General features: G+C 49.0%; 1 protein-coding gene across 2 annotated transcripts in view; it reads right to left on the bottom strand.

Annotated features, from left to right (window-relative positions):
* Positions 1-497: 497 nt before the first annotated feature.
* fam3c (FAM3 metabolism regulating signaling molecule C) overlaps positions 498-20,715 on the bottom strand; it is a 79,394-nt gene continuing 59,176 nt past the window's right edge. The window contains exon 11 of one of the 2 annotated variants that reach the window (XM_053685745.1): positions 498-868. In XM_053685745.1, coding sequence (XP_053541720.1) covers positions 765-868 — 104 coding nt within the window. In that variant the 3' untranslated portion in view covers positions 498-764. The remainder of the gene's footprint in view (positions 869-20,715) is intronic. The other variant, XM_053685744.1, reaches the window with a different exon arrangement.

Raw genomic sequence — 20,715 nt, forward strand, 5'->3', positions numbered from 1 at the left:
GGTTAAGAGTTATGGCTAGGTACATCTACACATGTCCGGCGCAAAGTGGATGTAGGGGGGTCCTAAGGCCCATTCTCCAGCTGCCAATCTACTATGAGACCCCAGGGTGCACAACACTAGCACGTCTCCCACCAGGTCTACAAAACCTCCTCAGCTCCTGTTCGGATCAGTGTTGCGTAGAAGTGGTTAATGTAAGGGACCCATTGGATTATGGGGACGACGGGCGCAGGGATTATGGCCTTGTGAGAGTAATCCTCCGACAGCTAGCGGGGGACGGCCATGGGGTGCGGCAGAACCAGTTCCTCCACGCTTAATTAAAGTATTGTATGAGGCTTCATAGCCTCAGAGGGGGGAAATGTTGTGGATAAAAATGACATGAAATAAACACGAGGGAGATTGAGTATGAGTAAAAATGTAATTTTATTGGTAATTCACAGGACGGGTGGGTGTGTAGTCTGGAGGAGAGTAGGAGGGGGAGGAAAATGGGGTGCATCCTGGGGACATGGGGAAATCAGGGTGGGTGAAGTGAGCGGACCACTGAGAGTCGGGCGGACTGGTGGGTGAGAAGAGGGACGGATGGTCGGGGCCCGGATCGGAGAAGACAACATCATCATCCTCGGATTGGAAGCTGGAGGGGGGCTCTGGGTCTGACTGTGTAGAAGCGTCAACACGCACGTTCGTGGGGCAGATTCTGTACCGAAGAAGAGGGGGGAACCCCGGATCTCCATTCTTAGGGGGGGTGCTGCGAAGATAGTTAAGTAGCATCATGATATCAGCAGATGCACAAGCTGGTAATGAGTATCCAGATCCAGGTCCAAACCCTGATCCAGGTCCAGTAACGGAGAGAGAGGGCACTGACGACGGGCACCTAGACACATAGAAGCGGGATTAGGCGGATTGGAATTACGAGCAATTTAAGAGCAGTAATAGTAAAAAAGTCAAAAAGAATTGTACGAGCTGAGGAGTGCTAAAAACACACACACTCGTACCGTCAAGGGCAGGCAGGTAGACACAACATACATACACACACATGAATAACTTTAATAGAATCTTATAGTAATTTTAATTACGTCATTTTTTTAACCTAGGGAAATGGGAATCTTGGTTTTTGAAAACCTAGGTAAATAGAAACACTGGGTTTTTGTTTCCTGGGTTGTTGGAAATGCCTGGGTTCTGATTTTATGTGTAAAGTAAAACCCCTGGTTTCAATTCTATGGGTAAGTGAAATAGGCCTTTTCTGGAAACCTATGGGTTATCTAGTGTGTAAATACAGTATAAATACTGGAGCTTAAGCTCAGGGTATGGGGGATCACTTCTGAGAATTCTCATCGGTGTGGATCTCGTGTGGTGGAATGAAACAATAAAGCTGGACCCTTGCTTCTTCTCACTCACGGCTGGTGTATTTTTTCTATCTCCAACTGGTCTCAGAGGTAGATGTGAGTATTGGCTTCCAAGTTGAATTTTAAATGTTTATGGGTAATAGGCTAAATTCGAGCCAACAGTAGTTATCGACAGTTAGGACAGTAGTTAGGTGCAGTTGGGACAGTAGTTAGCGACAGTTGAGACAGTTGATGGGGCAGATGTGACAGTACTTAGCGACAGTTGGGACAGTAGTTAGGGGCAGGAGGGAAAGTAGTTAGCGACAGATGGGAAAGCAGTTAGTGACAGATGAGGCAGTAGTTAGGCACAGTTATGAAGTTAGTGGCACTTGGGGCAGTTGGGACAGTAGTTAGGCGAAGTTGGGATAGTAGTTAGTGGCAGTTGGGACAGTAGTTATTGGCAGTTGGGACAGTAGTTAGGAACAGTTGGGACAGTAGTTACAGCAGTTTGGGCGGTAGTTAGTGACAGTTGGTATAGTAGTCAGGGACATTTGGCACTGTAGTTAGGGGCAGTTGAGACTGTGGTTAGCGAAAGTCCTCACAGTAGTTAGTGACAGTTTTGACAGTAGTTACCGGCAGTTGGGACAGTAGTTTGGAACAGGTGGGACAGTAGTTGGCGACAGATGGGACAGTAGATAAAGACAGATGGGACAATAGTTTGGGCAGATGGGACAGTAGTCATCGGCAGTAGGGGCAGATGGGACAGTAGTCATCGGCAGTAGGGGCAGATGAGACAGTAGTTAGCGGAAGTTGTGACAGTAGTTGGGGCAGTTGGGACAGTAGTTAGCAACAGCTAGGACAGAAGTTAGGTGCAGTTAGAAAAATAGTTAGGGGCAATTGAGACAGTAGTTAGTGGCAGAGGTGACAGTATTTAGTGGCAGTTGGGACAGTTCTTAGTGACAGTTGGGACAGTAGTTAGCCACAGTTGTGACCGACAGTAGTTATGGGCAGTTGGGACAGTAGTTATGGGCAGTTGGGACAGTAGTTACCAGAAGATGGGACAGTAGTTGTGGGCAGTTGGGAGAGTAGTTAGCCACAGTTGGGACAGTAGTTAGCGGCATTAGGGGCAGTAGGGACAGTAGTAAGGGGAAGTTGGGACAGTAGTTAGGAAAAGTTGGAACAGTAGTTGGGGCAGTTGTGACAGTAGTTAGGCACAGTTGGGACAGTAGTTATCTGCTGTAGGGGCAGTTGGGACAGTAGTTACGGACAGTTTGGACAGTGGTTAGCGGCAGTTGGGACAGTAGTTAGCGACGGTGGTACCAGTAGTTGGGGCAGTTGGGACAGTAGTTAGCGGCAGGTGGGACAGTAGTTAGGTGCAGTTGGAACAGTAGTTAGCGACATTTCAGACAGTAGTTGGGGCAGTTGGGAAAGCAGTATGCGACAGATGGGACACATGGGACAGTAGTTAGGCACAGTTGGGACACTAGTTAGCGGCAGTAGGGGCAGTTGGGACAGGAGTTAGCGGAAGTTGGGACAGTAGTTAGGGGCAGTTGGGACAGGAGTTAGCGGAAGTTGGGACAGTAGTTAGGGGCAGTTGGGACAATAGATTGAAGCAGTTGGGACAGTAGTTAGGCACAGTTGGGACAGTAGTTGTGGCAGATGGGACAGTAGTTATTGACAGTTAGGACAGTAGTTAGGTGCGGTTGGGACATTAGTTAGGGGTATTTTGGGACAGTAATTAGCGGCAGTTGGGACAGTAGTTTGGAACAGGTGGGACAGTAGTTGGGACAGTAGTATGCGACAGATGGGACAGTAGTAAGGCACAGTTGGACAGTAGTTAGGGACAGTTGGGACTGTAGTTTGCGACAGTTGGGAGAGTAGTTAGGGGCAGTTGGGACAGTAGTTTGTTGCACTTGGAACAGTAGTTAGGGACAGTTTGGACAGTAGTTGGGGCAGTTGGGACAGTAGTATGCAACAGATGGGACTGTAGTTAGTGACAGATGGGACAGAAGTTAGCCACAGTTTGAACAGTAGTTAGCGGCATTTGACAATAGTTAGCGACAGTAGTCACAGTAGTTAGGGGCAGTTGGGACAGTAGTTGGCAGCAGTTGGGACTGTGGAGAGGGGCAGTTGGAACAGTAGTTAGCGACAGTTTGGACACTAGTTGGGGCAGTTGGGAAAGTAGTATGCGACAGATGGGACATTAGTTAGTGGCAGTTGAGACAGTAGTTATTGATAGTTTAGAAAGTACTTAGCGACAGATGGGACAGTAGTTAGCGGCACTTGGGACAGTAGTTAGGGCCAGTTGAGACAGTGGTTAGCGTCAGATGGGACAGTAGTTAGTGGCAGATGGGACAGTAGTCACCATCAGTTGGGACAGTAGTTGGGCAGTTGGGACAGTAGTTAGCGGCAGTAGGGGCAGTTAGGACAGTAGTTAGTGGCATTTGCGACAGTAGTTAGCGGCAGATGGGACAGTAGTTTGGGGCAGTTGAGACACTAGTTAGTGACAGTTGGGACAGTAGTTTGCAGCAGTTGGGACAGTAGTTTGCGGCAGTTGGGATAGTAGCCAGTGGCAGATGGGACAGTAGGTCGTGGGAGTTGGGACAATAGTTTGCAACATTTGGGACAGTCATTTGCGGCAGTTGGTAGAGTAGTTAGAGGCAGTTGGGACAGAAGTTAGCGAATGATGGGACTGACAGATGGGACAGTAGTTAGGCACAGTTGTGACAGTAGTTAGTGGCAGTAGGGGCCTTTGGGGCAGTAGTTAGTGGCAGTTGGGACAGTAGTTGGGGCAGTTGCGACAGTCGTTAGAGGCATTTGGGACAGTAGTTAGTGACAGTTGGCACAGTAGTCAGGGACAGTTGGGACTGTAGTTAGGGTCAGTTGTGACAGTGGTCAGCGACAGTCGTCACAGTAGTTAGTGGCAGTTCGACAGTAGGTACCTGCAGTTGGGAGAGTAGTTTGGAACAGGTGGGACAGTAGTTGCGGCAGATGGAACAGTAGTTAGCGGCAGTTTGGACTGTAGTTAGGCATAGTTGGGACAGTAGTTAGCCGCAGTAGGGGCAGTTGGGACAGTACTTAGCGACAGTTGGGAAAGTAGTTAGGGGAAGTTGAGACTGTAGTTAGAAGCAGTTGGGACTTTTGGGACAGTACTTATCGGCATTTGGGAGAGTAGTTATCGGCAGATGGGACAGTAGTTAGTGTCAGTTGAGACAGTAGGTAGCCGCAGTTGGGACAGTAGATAGGGGCAGTTGGGACAGTACTTTGGGACAGTAGTTAGCCACAGTTGGGATAGTACTTAGCCACAGTAGGGGCAGATGGGACAGTAGTTAGGGGCAGTTGTGACAGTAGTTAGTGACAGATGGGACAGTAGTTAGGGGCAGTTGAGACCATAGTTAGCGACAGTTTTGACAGTGGTTAGGGGCATTTGAGACAGTAATTAATGGCAGTTGGGACAGTAGTTAGGAACAGTTGGGACAGTAGTTGCAGCAGTTTGGACCATAGTATGCGACAGATTGGACAGTTGTTCGTGACAGATAAGACTGTAGTTAGGCACAGTTGGGACAGTAGTTTGGGGTAGTTGTGACAGTAGTTAGATGCAGTTGGGACAGTACTTCGTGACAGATGGGACAGTAGTTAGCGGCAGTTGGGACAGTAGTTAGGGGCAGTTGAGGCAGTGGTTAGCAACAGTTGTCACAGTAGTTAGCAGCATTGGTGACAGTAGTTAGGGGCACTTGGGACAGTAGTTAGTGACAGTTGGGACAGTAGTTTGGGCCAGTTGAGACAGTAGTTATCGGCAGTTCCGACAGTAGCCAGGTTCAGTTGGGACAGTAGTTAGGGGCAGTTGGGACAGCAGTTTGCGGCAGTTATGACAATAGTTTGTAGAAGGTGGGACAGTACTTAGTGGCAGTTGGGACTGTAGTTACGAACAGTTGAGTCAGTAGTTAGCAACAGTTGCGACAGTTGTTAGCAGCATTAGGGGCAGTTAGGACAGTAGTTAGGGGCAGTTGGGACAGTAATTAGTGGCATTTGCGACAGTAGTTAGGGGCAGTTGGGACAGTAGTTAGTGGCAGTTGGGACAGGAGTTGGGGCAGGTGGGACAGTAGTTAGCGACAGTTGGAACAGTAGTTACGGGCATTTGGGACTGTAGTTAGAGGCAGTTAGAACAGTAGTTACCGACAGTTGGGACAGGATTTAGCAGCAGTTTGGACAGTGGTTAGGGGCAGTTGAGTCAGTAGTTAGTGGCAGTTGGGGCAGTAGTTAGGTGCAGTTGGGACAGTACTTAGCGACAGTTGGGACAGAAGTTAGACACAGTTGGGACAATAGTTATGGACAGATGGGGCAGTTGTTAGGCACAGGTAGGACAGTATGTAGGGGCAGTTGGGACAGTAGTTAGGGGCAGTTGGGACAGTAGTTTGTGGAAGTTGAGACAGTAGTTAGTGGAAGTTGAGACAGTAGTTAGCAGCAGTTGGGACAGTAGTTAGCGACAGTTGAAACAGTAGTTAGGGGCAGTCGGCACAGTAGTTATCAGCAGTTGGGACATTAGTTAGGTTCAGTTGGGACAGTACTTATTGACAGTTTGGTAGAGTAGTTAGTGGCAGTAGGGGCAGTAGTTTGCAGCAGTTATGACAGTAGTTAGTGGCAGATGGGACAGTAGATGGGGCAGTTTGGAGAGTAATTAATGACAGTTGGGACAGTAGTTAGCAGAAGTAGTTGCAGTTGGGACAGTAGTTAGGGACAGGTCGGACAGTAGTTAGCGGCAGATGGGACAGTACTTAGCGAGAGTTGGGAAAGTAGTTAGGGATAGTTGAGACTGTAGTTAGAAGCAGTGGGGACTTTTGGGACAGTACTTAGCGGCAGTTGGGAGAGTAGTGAGGGTCAGTTGAGACAGTAGGTAGCCACAGTTGGGACAGTAGTTAGTGGCAGATGGGACAGTAGTTAGGGACAGTTGGGACAGTAGTTAGTGACATTTGGGACAGTAGTTAGGGACAGTTGTGACAGTAGTTAGTGACAGATGGGACAGTAGTTAGGGGCAGTTGTGACAGTAGTTAGTGACAGATGGGACAGTAGTTAGGGGCAGTTGAGGCAGTGGTTAGCAACAGTTGTCACAGTAGTTAGCAACATTGGTAACAGTAGTTAGGGGCACTTGGGACAGCAGTTAGTGACAGTTGGGACAGTAGTTAGCCGCAGTTGGGACAGTAGTTAGCAGCAGTAGGGACAGTTTGGAGAGTAGTTTGTGACAGTTGGGACTGTAGTTAGGCACAGTTGGGACAGTAGTTAGGCACAGTTGGGACAGTAGTTAGGGGCAGTTGTGACAGTAGTTTGCGGCAGTTGGGACAGTAGTTAGCAACATTGGTAACAGTAGTTAGGGGCACTTGGGACAGCAGTTAGTGACAGTTGGGACAGTAGTTTGGGCCAGTTGAGACAGTAGTTAGCGGCAGTTCCGACAGTAGCCAGGTTCAGTTGGGACAGTAGTTAGGGGCAGTTAGGGGCAGTTGGGACAGCAGTTTGCGGCAGTTATGACAATAGTTAGTAGGAGGTCGGACAGTACTTAGTGGCAGTTGGGACTGTAGTTACGAACAGTTGAGATAGTAGTTAGCAACAGTTGTGACAGTAGTTAGTGGCAGTAGGGGCAGTTAGGACAGTAGTTAGGGGCTGTTGGGACAGTAGTTTGTGGCAGTTGAGACAGGAGTTGGGGCAGGTGGGACAGTAGTTAGCAACAGTTGGGACAATTGTTAGCAGCAGTAGGGGCAGTTAGGACAGTAGTTAGTGGCATTTGCGCCAGTAGTTAGTGGCATTTGGGACAGTAGTTAGGGACAGATGGGACAATAGTTTGTGACAGATGGAACAGTAGTTAGGGACAGTTGGGACAGTTGGTAGCGAAAGATGGGACTGTAGATAGCGACAGATGGGACAGTAGATAGCGACAGATGCGACAGTAGTTAGCGACAGATGGGACAGTAGTTGGGGCAGTTGGGACAGTAGTTATCGGCAGATGGGACAGTAGTTGGGGCATTTGGGACATGAATTAGTGGCAGTTGGGACAGTAGTTAGTTGCAGTCTGGACAGTAGTTTGGGACAGTAGCTGGGGCAGTTGGGACAGTAGTTAGTGGCAGTCTGGACAGTAGTTTGGGACAGTAGTTGGGGCAGTTGGGACAGTAGTTGTGGCAGTTGGGACAGTAGTTATTGGCAGTTGTGGCACTTGTGACACTAGCGACAGTTGGGACAGTAGATAACGGCAGATGGGACAGTAGTTAGCCACAGTTGGGACTGTGGTAAGGTTCACTTGGGACAGTAGTTAGTGGAATTTGGGATAGTAGTCAGCGGCAGTAGGGACAATAGTTAGCGGCATTAGGGGCAGTTGTGACACTAGTTAGGGGCAGTTGGGGCAGTAGTTAGTGGCAGTTAGGACTGTAGTTTGCGGAAGGTGGGACAGTAGTTACCGGCAGATGGGACAGTAGTTCTGGGCAGTTGTGACAGTAGATAGCCACAGATGGGACAGTAGTTAGGTGCATTTGGGACAGTACTTAGCGACAGTTGGGACAGTGGTTAGGTGCAGTTGGGACAGTACTTAGCGACAGTTGGGACAGTAGTCAGGGGCAGTTAGTACAGTAGTTAATGGCAGTTGGGACTGTAGTTAGCAGCAGTATGGGCAGTTGGGACAGTAGTTTGCGGCAGTTGGGAAAGTATTTAGGGTCCATTGTGACAGTAGTTAGGAACTGCTGGGACAGTAGTTGGGGCAATTGGGACAGTAGTTAGCGACAGATGGGACAGTAGTTAGCGACAGATGGGACAGTAGTTAGTGATAGATGGAACAGTAGTTAGGTGCATTTGGGACGGTAGTTAGGGACAGTTGGGACAGTAGTTAGCGACAGTTGTCACAGTAGTTAGTGACAGTTGGGACAGTAGTTAACAGCATTTGGAACAGTAGTTAGCGGCAGTAGGGGCATTTGGAAAAGTAGTTAGTGGCAGTTGGGACAGTAGTTAGTGAAAGTTGGCACAGTAGGCAGGGACTGTTGGGACTGTAGTTTGGGGCAGTTGAGACAGTGGTTAGCGACATTCGTCACAATATTTCGTGGCAGTTGGGACAGTAGTTACCGGCAGTTGGGAAAGTATTTTGTAACAGTTGGGACAGTAGGTGGGGCAGATGGGACAGTAGTTACGGGTGGTTAGGGACAGTTGAGAAAGTAGTAAGCGGCGGTTGGGACTGTAGTTTGCAGCAGTTGGGACATTAGTTAGTGGCAGTTGCGACAGTAGTTGGGACAGTTGGAAAAGTAGTTAGCGACAGATGGGTCAGTAATTAGCGGCAGTCTGGACAGTAGTTTGGGACAGTTGTGACAGTAGTTAGGGGTAGTTGAGACAGTAGTTAGGGAAGTTGGGACAGTAGTTAGGGGCAGTTCGAACAGTAGTTAGTGGCAGATGGGTCAGTAATAAGCGGCAATTGGGACAGTAGTTGGGCAGCTGGGAGAGTAGTTAGTGGCAGATGAGACAGTAGACGGCGACAGTTGGGACAATATTTGGGGCAGTTGGGACAATAGTTAGCAACTACTGTCCCAACTGCACCTAACTACTGTCCCAACTGCGGCTAACTACTGTCTGAACTGCCCCTAACTACTGTCCCAACTGCCCCAACTCCTGTCCCAACTGCCCAAACTACTGTACCAACTTCAATCCCAACTGTCGCTAACCACTCTCACAACTGCCCCTAACTACAGTCCCAACTGCTCCAACTACTGTCCCAACTGCAACTAACAACTGTCCCAACTGGCCCTAACTACTGAACCCAACTTCCGTTAACTACTGTCCCAACTGCGGATAACTATTGTCCCAACTGCCACTAATTACTGTCCCAACTACCCCTACTGCTGCTAATTACTGTCCAAACTGTGGTAAACTACTGTCCAAACTACCCCTAACTAGTGTCCCAACTGCCCCTATCTACTGTCCCAACTGTCCCATCTGCCGCTAACTACTGTCCCAATTGTCGCTAACTACTGTCCCACCTACACCTGTCTACTGTCCCAACTGCCACTAACTATTGTCCCAACTGTCGCTAACTACTGTCCTTAACAACAGTCCTAAATGCCACTAAATACTGTCCCAATTGGCCCCTAACTACTGTCCCAACTGTCCCTAACTACTCTTGCAACTGCACCTAACTACAGTCCCAACTGCTGTTAACTACTGACCCAACTGCCCCTAACTATTGTGATAACTGCTGCTTACTAGTGTCTCAACTGTCGTTAACTACTGTCTCAAATGTCCGTAACTACTATCCTAACTTCCCATAACTACTGACCCAACTGTCCCTAACTACTGTCCCAACTGAGGCTTACTACTGTCTGAACTGTCCCTAACGTCCCACCCAACTGTCGGTAACTACTGTCCCAAGCGCCCCTAACTACTGTCCCAACTGTTGCTAACTACTGTCCCAGCTGTCCCTAACTACTGTCCCAAGTGCCCCTAACTTCCCTCCCAACTGCCCCTAACTATTGTGACAACTGTCGCTTACTATTGATTCACCTTTCGATAACTACTGTCCCAACTGTTGCTAAGTAGAGTCCCAAGTGCCCCAAACTAATGTCCCAACTGAAGCTAACTACTGTCCCAACTGCCGCAACAACCACTAACTACTGTCCCAACTGCGGAAAACTACTGTCCCAACTGCCGCTCCCTACTTTAACAACTGCCCACAACTACTGACCCAACTGCCCATAACTACTGACCAAACTGCCCCTAACTACTGTCCCAACTGTCGGTAACTACTGTCCCAAGCGCCGCTAAGTACTGTGCCAACTGTCGATAACTACTGTTCCAACTGCCCCTAATTACAGTCCCAACTGCCGCTGTGTACTGTCCCAACTGGCCCTAACTACTGTCCCAAATGTCGCTAACTATTGTCCCAGCTGCCGCAACTGTCGCTAACTACTGTCCCACGTGCCGCTAACTACTGTCACATCTGCAACTAACTACTGTCCCGTCTGCCCCTAACTACTGGCCCAACTGCCACTAACTTCAGTCCCATCTGCCAGTAACTACTGTCTCAAATGCCTCTAACTGCTGTCAAACTGTCACTAACTACTGTTCCAACTGTCCCTATCTATTGTAACAACTGTCGCTTACTACTGTTTCAACTGTCTCTAACTACTGTCCCAACTGTTGCTAAGTAGAGTCCCTGTGCCCCAAACTAATGTCCCAACTGAACCTAACTACTGTCCCAACTTCCCATAGTGCTGCTAAGTACTCTCCAAACTGACCCTAACTACTGTCCCAACTGCTGCAACTACTGCTAACTACTGTCCCATCTGCTGCTAACTAGTGTCTCAACTGCCCCTAATTACTGCCCCAACTGTCGCTAACTACTGTCTCAACTGCCCCTAAGTACAGTCACAAGTGTCGCTAACTATTGTCCCAACTGCCCCAAATGACTGTGCCAACTGTCACTAACTACTGTCCCAACTATCACTAACTTCTGTCCCAACTGTCGATAAGTACTGTCCCAATTGCACCTAACTACTCTCCCAACTGCCGCAAGCTACTGTCCCAACTGCCGCAAACTACTGTGCCAAATGCCACAGTAGGGACAGTAGTTAGTGGCAGTTGGGACAGTAGTTTGCCGCACTTGGGGCAGTAGTTAGGGGCAGTTGGGGCAGTACTTAGCGACAGTTGGGACAGTAGTTAGTGGCAGTTGGGGCAGTTGGGACAGTAGTTGGGGCAGTTGGGACAGTAGCTAGCGACAATTAAGACAGTAGTTAGGGCCATATGGGATAGTAGTCAGCATCTGTTGGGACAGTAGTTCGGGCAGTTGGGACAGTATTTAGCGGCAGTAGGGGCACTTCGGACAGTAGTTAGGGGCACTTGGGACGGTAGTTAGGGGCAGTTGGGACAGTTGTTAGTGGCAGTTGGGCAGAAGTTATGGGCAGTTGGGAAAGTAGTTAGCGGCAGTGAGGCCATTAGTTACCGACAGTTAATACAGTAGTTAGAGGAAGTTGGGACAATAGTTAGCCGCTGTTGGGCCAGTAATTAGGGGCAGTTGGGGCAGTAGTTAGCGACAGTTGGGACATTACTTAGCGACAGATAGGACAGTAGTTAGGCACCGTTGGGACAGTAGTTATTGGCTGTAGGGGCTGTTGTGACAGTTGGTAGTGGCACTTGGGACAGTAGTTGGGGCTCTTCGGACAGTAGTAACGACAGTTAGGACAGTAGTTAGTGGCAGTAGGGACAGTAGTTAGGGGCAGTTGGGGCAGTAGTTAGGGGCATTTGGGGCAGTAGTTAAGGACAGTTGGGACAGTAGTTAGCGACAGTTACAACAATAGTTAGCGGCAGTTAGGAAAGTAGTTAGGGGCAGTTGGGACAGTAGTTATCCGCAGTTGGGACAGTAGTTGGGTGGAAATGGGACAGTAGTTGGGGCAGTGGAAACTGTAGTTAGCGACAGATGGGACAGTAGTTGGGAAAGTAGCTAGCGGCTTTAGGGGCTGTTGGGACAGTAGTTAGTGGCAGTTGGGACAGTAGTTGGGGCACTTGGGACAGTAGTTAGTGACAGTTGGCACTGTAATTAGGGGCAGTAGAAACAGTAGTTAGCCGCAGTTAGGACAGTAGTTAGGGGCAGTTGGGACAGTAGTTAGGGTCAGTTGTGACAGTAGTTGGGGCAGTTGGGACAGTAGTTAGCGACAGTAAGGACAGTAGTTAGGGGCAGTTGGAACAGTAGTTAGCCACAGTTTGGGCAGTAGTTAGGGGCAGTTGGAACAGTAGTTAGGGGCAGTTGAGCCAGTAGTTACCGGCAGATGGGACAGTAGTTAAGGTCAGTTGGTACAGTAGTTAGCGGCAGTTGGGAAAGTACTTAGGGGTAGTTGGGATTGTAGTTTGGACAGAAGTTAGTGACAGTTGGGACAATAGTTATGGGCATTTGGGACAGTAGTTATCGGTAGTTGGGATAGTAGTTAGCGACAGTTGGGACAGTGGTTAGCGACACTTGTAACAGTAGTTAGAGACAGTTGGGAAAGTAATTAGGGGCGGTTGGGACATTAGTTGTGGGAACTTGGGACAGTACTTAGCGACAGTTGGTAAAGTAGTTAGGGGCAGTTGGGACATTAGGTAGCGCCAGTTTCGACAGTTGTTAAAGGCAGTTCGGACAGTAGTTAGTGATAGTTGGGACAGTGGTTAGGGGCCGTTGGGACAGTAGTTAGGGGCATTTGGGACGGTAGTTATGGGCAGTTGGGACTGTAGTAAGCGTCAGTTGGGAAAGTAGTTAGCGACACTTTGGACAGTAGTTAGCGACAGTTGAGACAGTAGTTAGCGACAGTTGTCACAATAGTTCGGGGAAGTTGGGACAGTAGTTTGCGACTGATGGGACAGTAGTTAGGCACAGTTGGGACAGTAGTTTGTAGCAGTTGGGACAGTTGTTAGCGACAGTTCCGACGGTAGTTATAGGCATTTGTGACAGTAGTTAGAGGCATTTGGGATAGTAGTTAGCGACAGTTGTCACAGTAGTTGGGGGCAGTTGGGACAGTAGTTAGCGGTAGTAGCGGCAGTTGGGACAGTAGTTAGGCTCAGTTGGGAGAGTAGTTAGCAGCAGTTGGGACTGCAGTTAGCCACAGTTGGGACAGTAGCTTGGGGCACTTGGGACAGTAGTTAGGGGCAGTTGGGACAGTAGTTTGTGACAGTTCGGACAGTAGGTAGCGACACTTGAGACAGTAGTTAGCGACAGTTGTCACAATAGTTCGGGGAAGTTGGGACAGTAGTTTGCGACTGATGGGACAGTAGTTAGGCACAGTTGGGACAGTAGTTTGTAGCAGTTGGGACAGTTGTTAGCGACAGTTCCGACGGTAGTTATAGGCATTTGTGACAGTAGTTAGAGGCATTTGGGATAGTAGTTAGCGACAGTTGTCACAGTAGTTGGGGGCAGTTGGGACAGTAGTTAGCGGCAGTTGGGACAGTAGTTAGCGGTAGTAGCGGCAGTTGGGACAGTAGTTAGGCTCAGTTGGGAGAGTAGTTAGCAGCAGTTGGGACTGCAGTTAGCCACAGTTGGGACAGTAGCTTGGGGCACTTGGGACAGTAGTTTGTGACAGTTCGGACAGTAGGTAGCGACACTTGAGACAGTAGTTAGCAACAGTTGTCACAGTAGTTCGTTGTAGTTCGGAGAGTAGTTAGTGTCAGTTGAGAGAGTAGTTAGCGACCGTTGTCACAGTAGTTCGGGGCCTTTGGGACAGTAGTTAGGCACAGTTTGGACAGTAGTTAGTAGCTGTTCGTAATGTAGTTAGTTGCAGTTGTTACAGTAGTTTGGTACAGTTGGGACAGTAGTTAGGGGCAGTTGTCACAGTAGTTAAGGACAGTTGGGACAGTAGTTAGCGACAGTTACAACAATAGTTAGCGGCAGTTAGGAAAGTAGTTAGGGGCAGTTGGGACAGTAGTTATCCGCAGTTGGGACAGTAGTTGGGTGGAAATGGGACAGTAGTTGGGGCAGTGGAAACTGTAGTTAGCGACAGATGGGACAGTAGTTGGGAAAGTAGCTAGCGGCTTTAGGGGCTGTTGGGACAGTAGTTAGTGGCAGTTGGGACAGTAGTTGGGGCACTTGGGACAGTAGTTAGTGACAGTTGGCACTGTAATTAGGGGCAGTAGAAACAGTAGTTAGCCGCAGTTAGGACAGTAGTTAGGGGCAGTTGGGACAGTAGTTAGGGTCAGTTGTGACAGTAGTTGGGGCAGTTGGGACAGTAGTTAGCGACAGCAAGGACAGTAGTTAGGGGCAGTTGGAACAGTAGTTAGCCACAGTTTGGGCAGTAGTTAGGGGCAGTTGGAACAGTAGTTAGGGGCAGTTGAGCCAGTAGTTACCGGCAGATGGGACAGTAGTTAAGGTCAGTTGGTACAGTAGTTAGCGGCAGTTGGGAAAGTACTTAGGGGTAGTTGGGATTGTAGTTTGGACAGAAGTTAGTGACAGTTGGGACAATAGTTATGGGCATTTGGGACAGTAGTTATCGGTAGTTGGGATAGTAGTTAGCGACAGTTGGGACAGTGGTTAGCGACACTTGTAACAGTAGTTAGAGACAGTTGGGAAAGTAATTAGGGGCGGTTGGGACATTAGTTGTGGGAACTTGGGACAGTACTTAGCGACAGTTGGTAAAGTAGTTAGGGGCAGTTGGGACATTAGGTAGCGCCAGTTTCGACAGTTGTTAAAGGCAGTTCGGACAGTAGTTAGTGATAGTTGGGACAGTGGTTAGGGGCCGTTGGGACAGTAGTTAGGGGCATTTGGGACGGTAGTTATGGGCAGTTGGGACTGTAGTAAGCGTCAGTTGGGAAAGTAGTTAGCGACACTTTGGACAGTAGTTAGCGACAGTTGAGACAGTAGTTAGCGACAGTTGTCACAATAGTTCGGGGAAGTTGGGACAGTAGTTTGCGACTGATGGGACAGTAGTTAGGCACAGTTGGGACAGTAGTTTGTAGCAGTTGGGACAGTTGTTAGCGACAGTTCCGACGGTAGTTATAGGCATTTGTGACAGTAGTTAGAGGCATTTGGGATAGTAGTTAGCGACAGTTGTCACAGTAGTTGGGGGCAGTTGGGACAGTAGTTAGCGGTAGTAGCGGCAGTTGGGACAGTAGTTAGGCTCAGTTGGGAGAGTAGTTAGCAGCAGTTGGGACTGCAGTTAGCCACAGTTGGGACAGTAGCTTGGGGCACTTGGGACAGTAGTTAGGGGCAGTTGGGACAGTAGTTTGTGACAGTTCGGACAGTAGGTAGCGACACTTGAGACAGTAGTTAGCGACAGTTGTCACAATAGTTCGGGGAAGTTGGGACAGTAGTTTGCGACTGATGGGACAGTAGTTAGGCACAGTTGGGACAGTAGTTTGTAGCAGTTGGGACAGTTGTTAGCGACAGTTCCGACGGTAGTTATAGGCATTTGTGACAGTAGTTAGAGGCATTTGGGATAGTAGTTAGCGACAGTTGTCACAGTAGTTGGGGGCAGTTGGGACAGTAGTTAGCGGCAGTTGGGACAGTAGTTAGCGGTAGTAGCGGCAGTTGGGACAGTAGTTAGGCTCAGTTGGGAGAGTAGTTAGCAGCAGTTGGGACTGCAGTTAGCCACAGTTGGGACAGTAGCTTGGGGCACTTGGGACAGTAGTTAGGGGCAGTTGGGACAGTAGTTTGTGACAGTTCGGACAGTAGGTAGCGACACTTGAGACAGTAGTTAGCAACAGTTGTCACAGTAGTTCGTTGTAGTTCGGAGAGTAGTTAGTGTCAGTTGAGAGAGTAGTTAGCGACCGTTGTCACAGTAGTTCGGGGCCTTTGGGACAGTAGTTAGTAGCTGTTCGTAATGTAGTTAGTTGCAGTTGTTACAGTAGTTTGGTACAGTTGGGACAGTAGTTAGGGGCAGTTGTCACAGTAGTTGGGGGCAGTTGGGACAGTAGTTGGCGGCAGTTGGGAGAGTAGATAGGAGAAGTTGGGACAGTAGTTTGCAGCAGTTGGGACAGTAGTTAGTGACAGTTCGGATAGTAGTTACAGGCATTTAGGACAGTGGTTAGCGGCATTTGGGACAGTAGTTAGAGTCAGTTGGGACAGTAGTTAGCGACAGTTCGGACAGTAGTTAGGGGCATTTGGGACAGTAGTTAGCGACACTTGAGACAGTAGTTAGCGACAGTTGTCACAGTAGTTGGGGGCATTTGGGACAGTAGTAAGTGGCAGTTGGGACAGTTGTTAGTGGCAGTTGAGACAGTAGTTAACGGCAGATGGGACAGTAGTTTCCGGCTGTTGGGACAGTAGTTAGCGGCAGTTGGGACAGTAGTTCATGGCAGTTCAGACAGTTGTTCGGGGCAGTTGGGACAGTAGTCGGCTAACGTTGGGACAGTATTTAGGGACAGATGGGACAGTAGTCAGTGACAGTTGGGACAGTAGTTAGCGGCAGTTGGGAGAGTAGTTAGCGACAGTTGTCATAGTAGTTCGGGGGAGTTGGGACAGTATTTAGTGGCAGTTGGGACAGTAGTTAGTGGCAGTTGGGACAGTAGTTCGGGCAGTTGGGACAGCAGTTAGCGGCAATTGGGAGATTAGTTAGGGGCAGTTGGGACAGTAGTTTGTGGCAGTTGAGACAGTAGTTAACGGCAGATGGGACAGTAGTTAGCGGCAATTGCGACAGTAGTTAGCGACACTTGAGACAGTAGTTAGCGACAGTTGTCATAGTAGTTCGGGGCAGTTGGGAGAGTAGTTAGCAACAGATGGGACAGTAGTTAGGGGCAGTTGGGACCGTAGTTTGTGACAGTTCGGACAGTAGTTCGTGGCAGTTGGGACAGTAGTTAGGAGCAGTTGGGACAGTAGTTACCAACAGTTGGGACAGTAGTTAGGGGCATTTGGGACATTAGTTAGGAACAGTTGTCACAGTAGTTAGCGGCAGTTGGGATTGTAGTTGGGTCAGTTGGGACAGTAGTTAGCGGTAGTTGGGATAGTAGTTAGGAGCAGGTGAGACAGAAGTTAACGGCAGATGGGACAATAGTTTGGGGCAGTTGGGACAGTAGTTTACAGAAGATGGGACAGTAGTTTCCGGCTGTTTCGAGAGTAGTTAGCTACAGTTGGGATAGTTGTTAGGGGCCATTGGGACAGTAGATACGGGCATTTGAGACAGTAGTTAGTGACACTTGAGACAGTAGTTAGCGACAGTTGTCATAGTAGTTCGGGGCAGTTGGGACAGTAGTTAGTGGAAGTTGGGACAGGCATTACAGGCATTTGGGACAGTAGTTAGCGGCATAAGGGATAGTACTTAGCGGCAGTTGGGACAGTAGTTAGCGACAGTTTGGACAGTAGTTACAGGCATTTGGGACAGTAGTTAGCTGCTTTTGGGTCAGTAGGTAGTCGCAGGTGAGACAGTACTTAATGGCTGTTGGGACAGTAGTTAGCGGCAGATGGGACAGTCATTAGCCACAGCTGGAACAGTAATTACCGGCAGTACGGGCAGTTGGGACAGTATTTAGGGGCACTTGGGAGAGTAGTTAGTGACATTTGGGACAGTAGTTCGTGGCAGTTGGGACAGTAGTTAGGGGCAGTTGGGACACTAGTCAGCTAACGTTGGGACAGTAGTCAGGGACAGATGGGACAGTAGTCAGTGACAGTTGGGACTGTAGTTAGCGGCAGTTGGGACAGTAGTTAGAGTCAGTTGGGACAGTAGTTAGCGACAGTTCGGACAGTAGTTAGGGGCATTTGGGACAGTAGTTAGCGACACTTGAGACAGTAGTTAGCGACAGTTGTCACAGTAGTTGGGGGCATTTGGGACAGTAGTAAGCGGCAGTTGGGACAGTTGTTAGTGGCAGTTGAGACAGTAGTTAACGGCAGATGGGACAGTAGTTTCCGGCTGTTGGGACAGTAGTTAGCGGAAGTTGGGACAGTAGTTCATGGCAGTTCAGACAGTTGTTCGGGGCAGTTGGGACAGTAGTCGGCTAACGTTGGGACAGTATTTAGGGACAGATGGGACAGTAGTCAGTGACAGTTGGGACAGTAGTTAGCGGCAGTTGGGAGAGTAGTTAGCGACAGTTGTCATAGTAGTTCGGGGGAGTTGGGACAGTAGTTAGTGGCAGTTGGGACAGTAGTTCGGGCAGTTGGGACAGCAGTTAGCGGCAATTGGGAGATTAGTTAGGGGCAGTTGGGACAGTAGTTTGTGGCAGTTGAGACAGTAGTTAACGGCAGATGGGACAGTAGTTAGCGGCAATTGCGACAGTAGTTAGCGACACTTGAGACAGTAGTTAGCGACAGTTGTCATAGTAGTTCGGGGCAGTTGGGAGAGTAGTTAGCAACAGATGGGACAGTAGTTAGGGGCAGTTGGGACCGTAGTTTGTGACAGTTCGGACAGTAGTTCGTGGCAGTTGGGACAGTAGTTAGGAGCAGTTGGGACAGTAGTTACCAACAGTTGGGACAGTAGTTAGGGGCATTTGGGACATTAGTTAGGAACAGTTGTCACAGTAGTTAGCGGCAGTTGGGATTGTAGTTGGGTCAGTTGGGACAGTAGTTAGCGGTAGTTGGGATAGTAGTTAGGAGCAGGTGAGACAGAAGTTAACGGCAGATGGGACAATAGTTTGGGGCAGTTGGGACAGTAGTTTACAGAAGATGGGATAGTAGTTTCCGGCTGTTTCGAGAGTAGTTAGCTACAGTTGGGATAGTTGTTAGGGGCCATTGGGACAGTAGATACGGGCATTTGAGACAGTAGTTAGTGACACTTGAGACAGTAGTTAGCGGCAATTGTCATAGTAGTTCGGGGCAGTTGGGACAGTAGTTAGTGGAAGTTGGGACAGGCATTACAGGCATTTGGGACAGTAGTTAGCGGCATATGGGATAGTACTTAGCGGCAGTTGGGACAGTAGTTAGCGACAGTTTGGACAGTAGTTACAGGCATTTGGGACAGTAGTTAGCTGCTTTTGGGTCAGTAGGTAGTCGCAGGTGAGACAGTACTTAATGGCTGTTGGGACAGTAGTTAGCGGCAGATGGGACAGTCATTAGCCACAGCTGGAACAGTAATTACCGGCAGTACGGGCAGTTGGGACAGTATTTAGGGGCACTTGGGAGAGTAGTTAGTGACATTTGGGACAGTAGTTCGTGGCAGTTGGGACAGTAGTTAGGGGCAGTTGGGACACTAGTCAGCTAACGTTGGGACAGTAGTCAGGGACAGATGGGACAGTAGTCAGTGACAGTTGGGACTGTAGTTAGCGGCAGTTGGGACAGTAGTTAGCGACAGTTGGGACAGTAGTTATTGGCATTTGGGACAGTAGTTAGCGGCAGTTAGGACAGTAGTTAGCGGCAGTAGCGGCAGATGGGACAGTAGGTATCCTCAGTTGGGAGGGTAGTTAGTGGCCGTTGGTACTGTAGTTAGCCGGAGTTGGGACAGTAGCTTGGGGCACTTGGGACCGTAGTTAAGGGCAGTTGGGACAGTAGTGAGCGACTTTTGGGACAGTAGTTAGCTACAGATGTCATAGTAGTTCCGGGCAGTTGGGAGAGTAGTTGGCGACAGATGGGACAGTAGTTAGGGGCAGTTGGGACAGTAGTAAGGGGCAGATGGGACAGTAGTTAGGAACTGTTGGGACAGTAGTTGGGACAGTGGTTAGTGACAGTTATCACAGTAGTTAGCAATAGTTGAGACCATAGTTAGGGGCTGTTGGGATTGTAGTTGGGGCACTTTGGACAGTAGTTAGCAACACTTGGGACAGTAGATATGGGCATTTGGGGCAGTATTTAGCAACAGTTGAGACCATAGTTAGCAACAGTTATCACAGTAGATAGGGGCAGTTGGGACAGTAGTTAGCGGCAGTTGGGACTGCAGTTAGGGGCAGTAGTTTGCGACAATTGGGATAGTATTTAGGGGCAGTGGAGACAATAGTTAGGTGCAGTTGGGACAGTACTTAGCAACAGCTGGGACTGTAGTTAGGTGCAGTTGGGACAGTACTTAGCAACAGATGGGACAGTAGTTATGGGCAATTGGGACAGTAGTTTCCGGCAGTTGGGACAGGAGTTAGCGGCAGAAGGGGCAGTTGGGACAGTGGTTAGGAGCAGTTGTCACACTAGTTAGCAACAGTTGGAACAGTAGTTAGCGAAAGGTGGGACAGTAGTTTGCGACAGTTGGGATAGTAGGTAGGGGGAGTTGAGACAATAGTTAGCGGCAGCTGGGACAGTTGTTAGAGGCAGTTGGGATTGTAGTTGGGACAGTTGGGGGAGTAGTTAGTGGCTGTTGGGACAGTAGTTTGGAACAGTTGTGACAGTAGTTGGGGCATTTGGGACAGTAGTTAGTGGCAGTTGTGACATTAGATAGGTGCAGTTGGGACAGTTCTTAGCGACAGTTGGAACAGTAGTTAGTATCAGTTGGGACAGTATTTAGGGGCAGCTGACAAGCTGACAGTAGTTAGCGGCAGTAGGGACTGTAGTTAGGGACAGTTGGAACAGTACTTAGCCACAGTTGGGACAGTAGTTGGGGAATTTGAGACAGTAGTTAGCGGTAGATGTGACAGTACTTACCAACAGTTGGGACAGTAGTTAGTGACAGTTGGGACAGTAGGGACAGTATTAACGACAGTTTGGACAGTAGTTAGCGACAGTTGAGACAGTACTTAGCGACGGTTGGGACAGTAGTTGGGGAATTTGAGACATTAGTTAGCGGTAGATGTGACAGTAGTTAGGGGCAGTTGGGACAGTAGTTAGCGGCAGATGACACAGTAGTTATCCCCAGTTGGGACAGTAGTTAGAGGCAGTAGGGGCAGTTGGGACAGTAGTTAGTGGCAGTTGGGACAGTAGTAAGTGTCAGATGGGACAGTAGTTGGGATAGTAGTTAGTGGTAATTGGGACTGTAGTAAGGGTCAGTTGGGACCGTAGTTGGCGACAGTTAGGACAGTAGATAGGGGCAGTTGGGACTGTAGTTAGGGGCAGTTGTGACAGTGGTTAGTGACT

The sequence above is a fragment of the Ictalurus punctatus genome, chromosome 14 (genome assembly GCF_001660625.3).
Source record: "Ictalurus punctatus breed USDA103 chromosome 14, Coco_2.0, whole genome shotgun sequence".
NCBI lineage: Eukaryota > Metazoa > Chordata > Actinopteri > Siluriformes > Ictaluridae > Ictalurus > Ictalurus punctatus.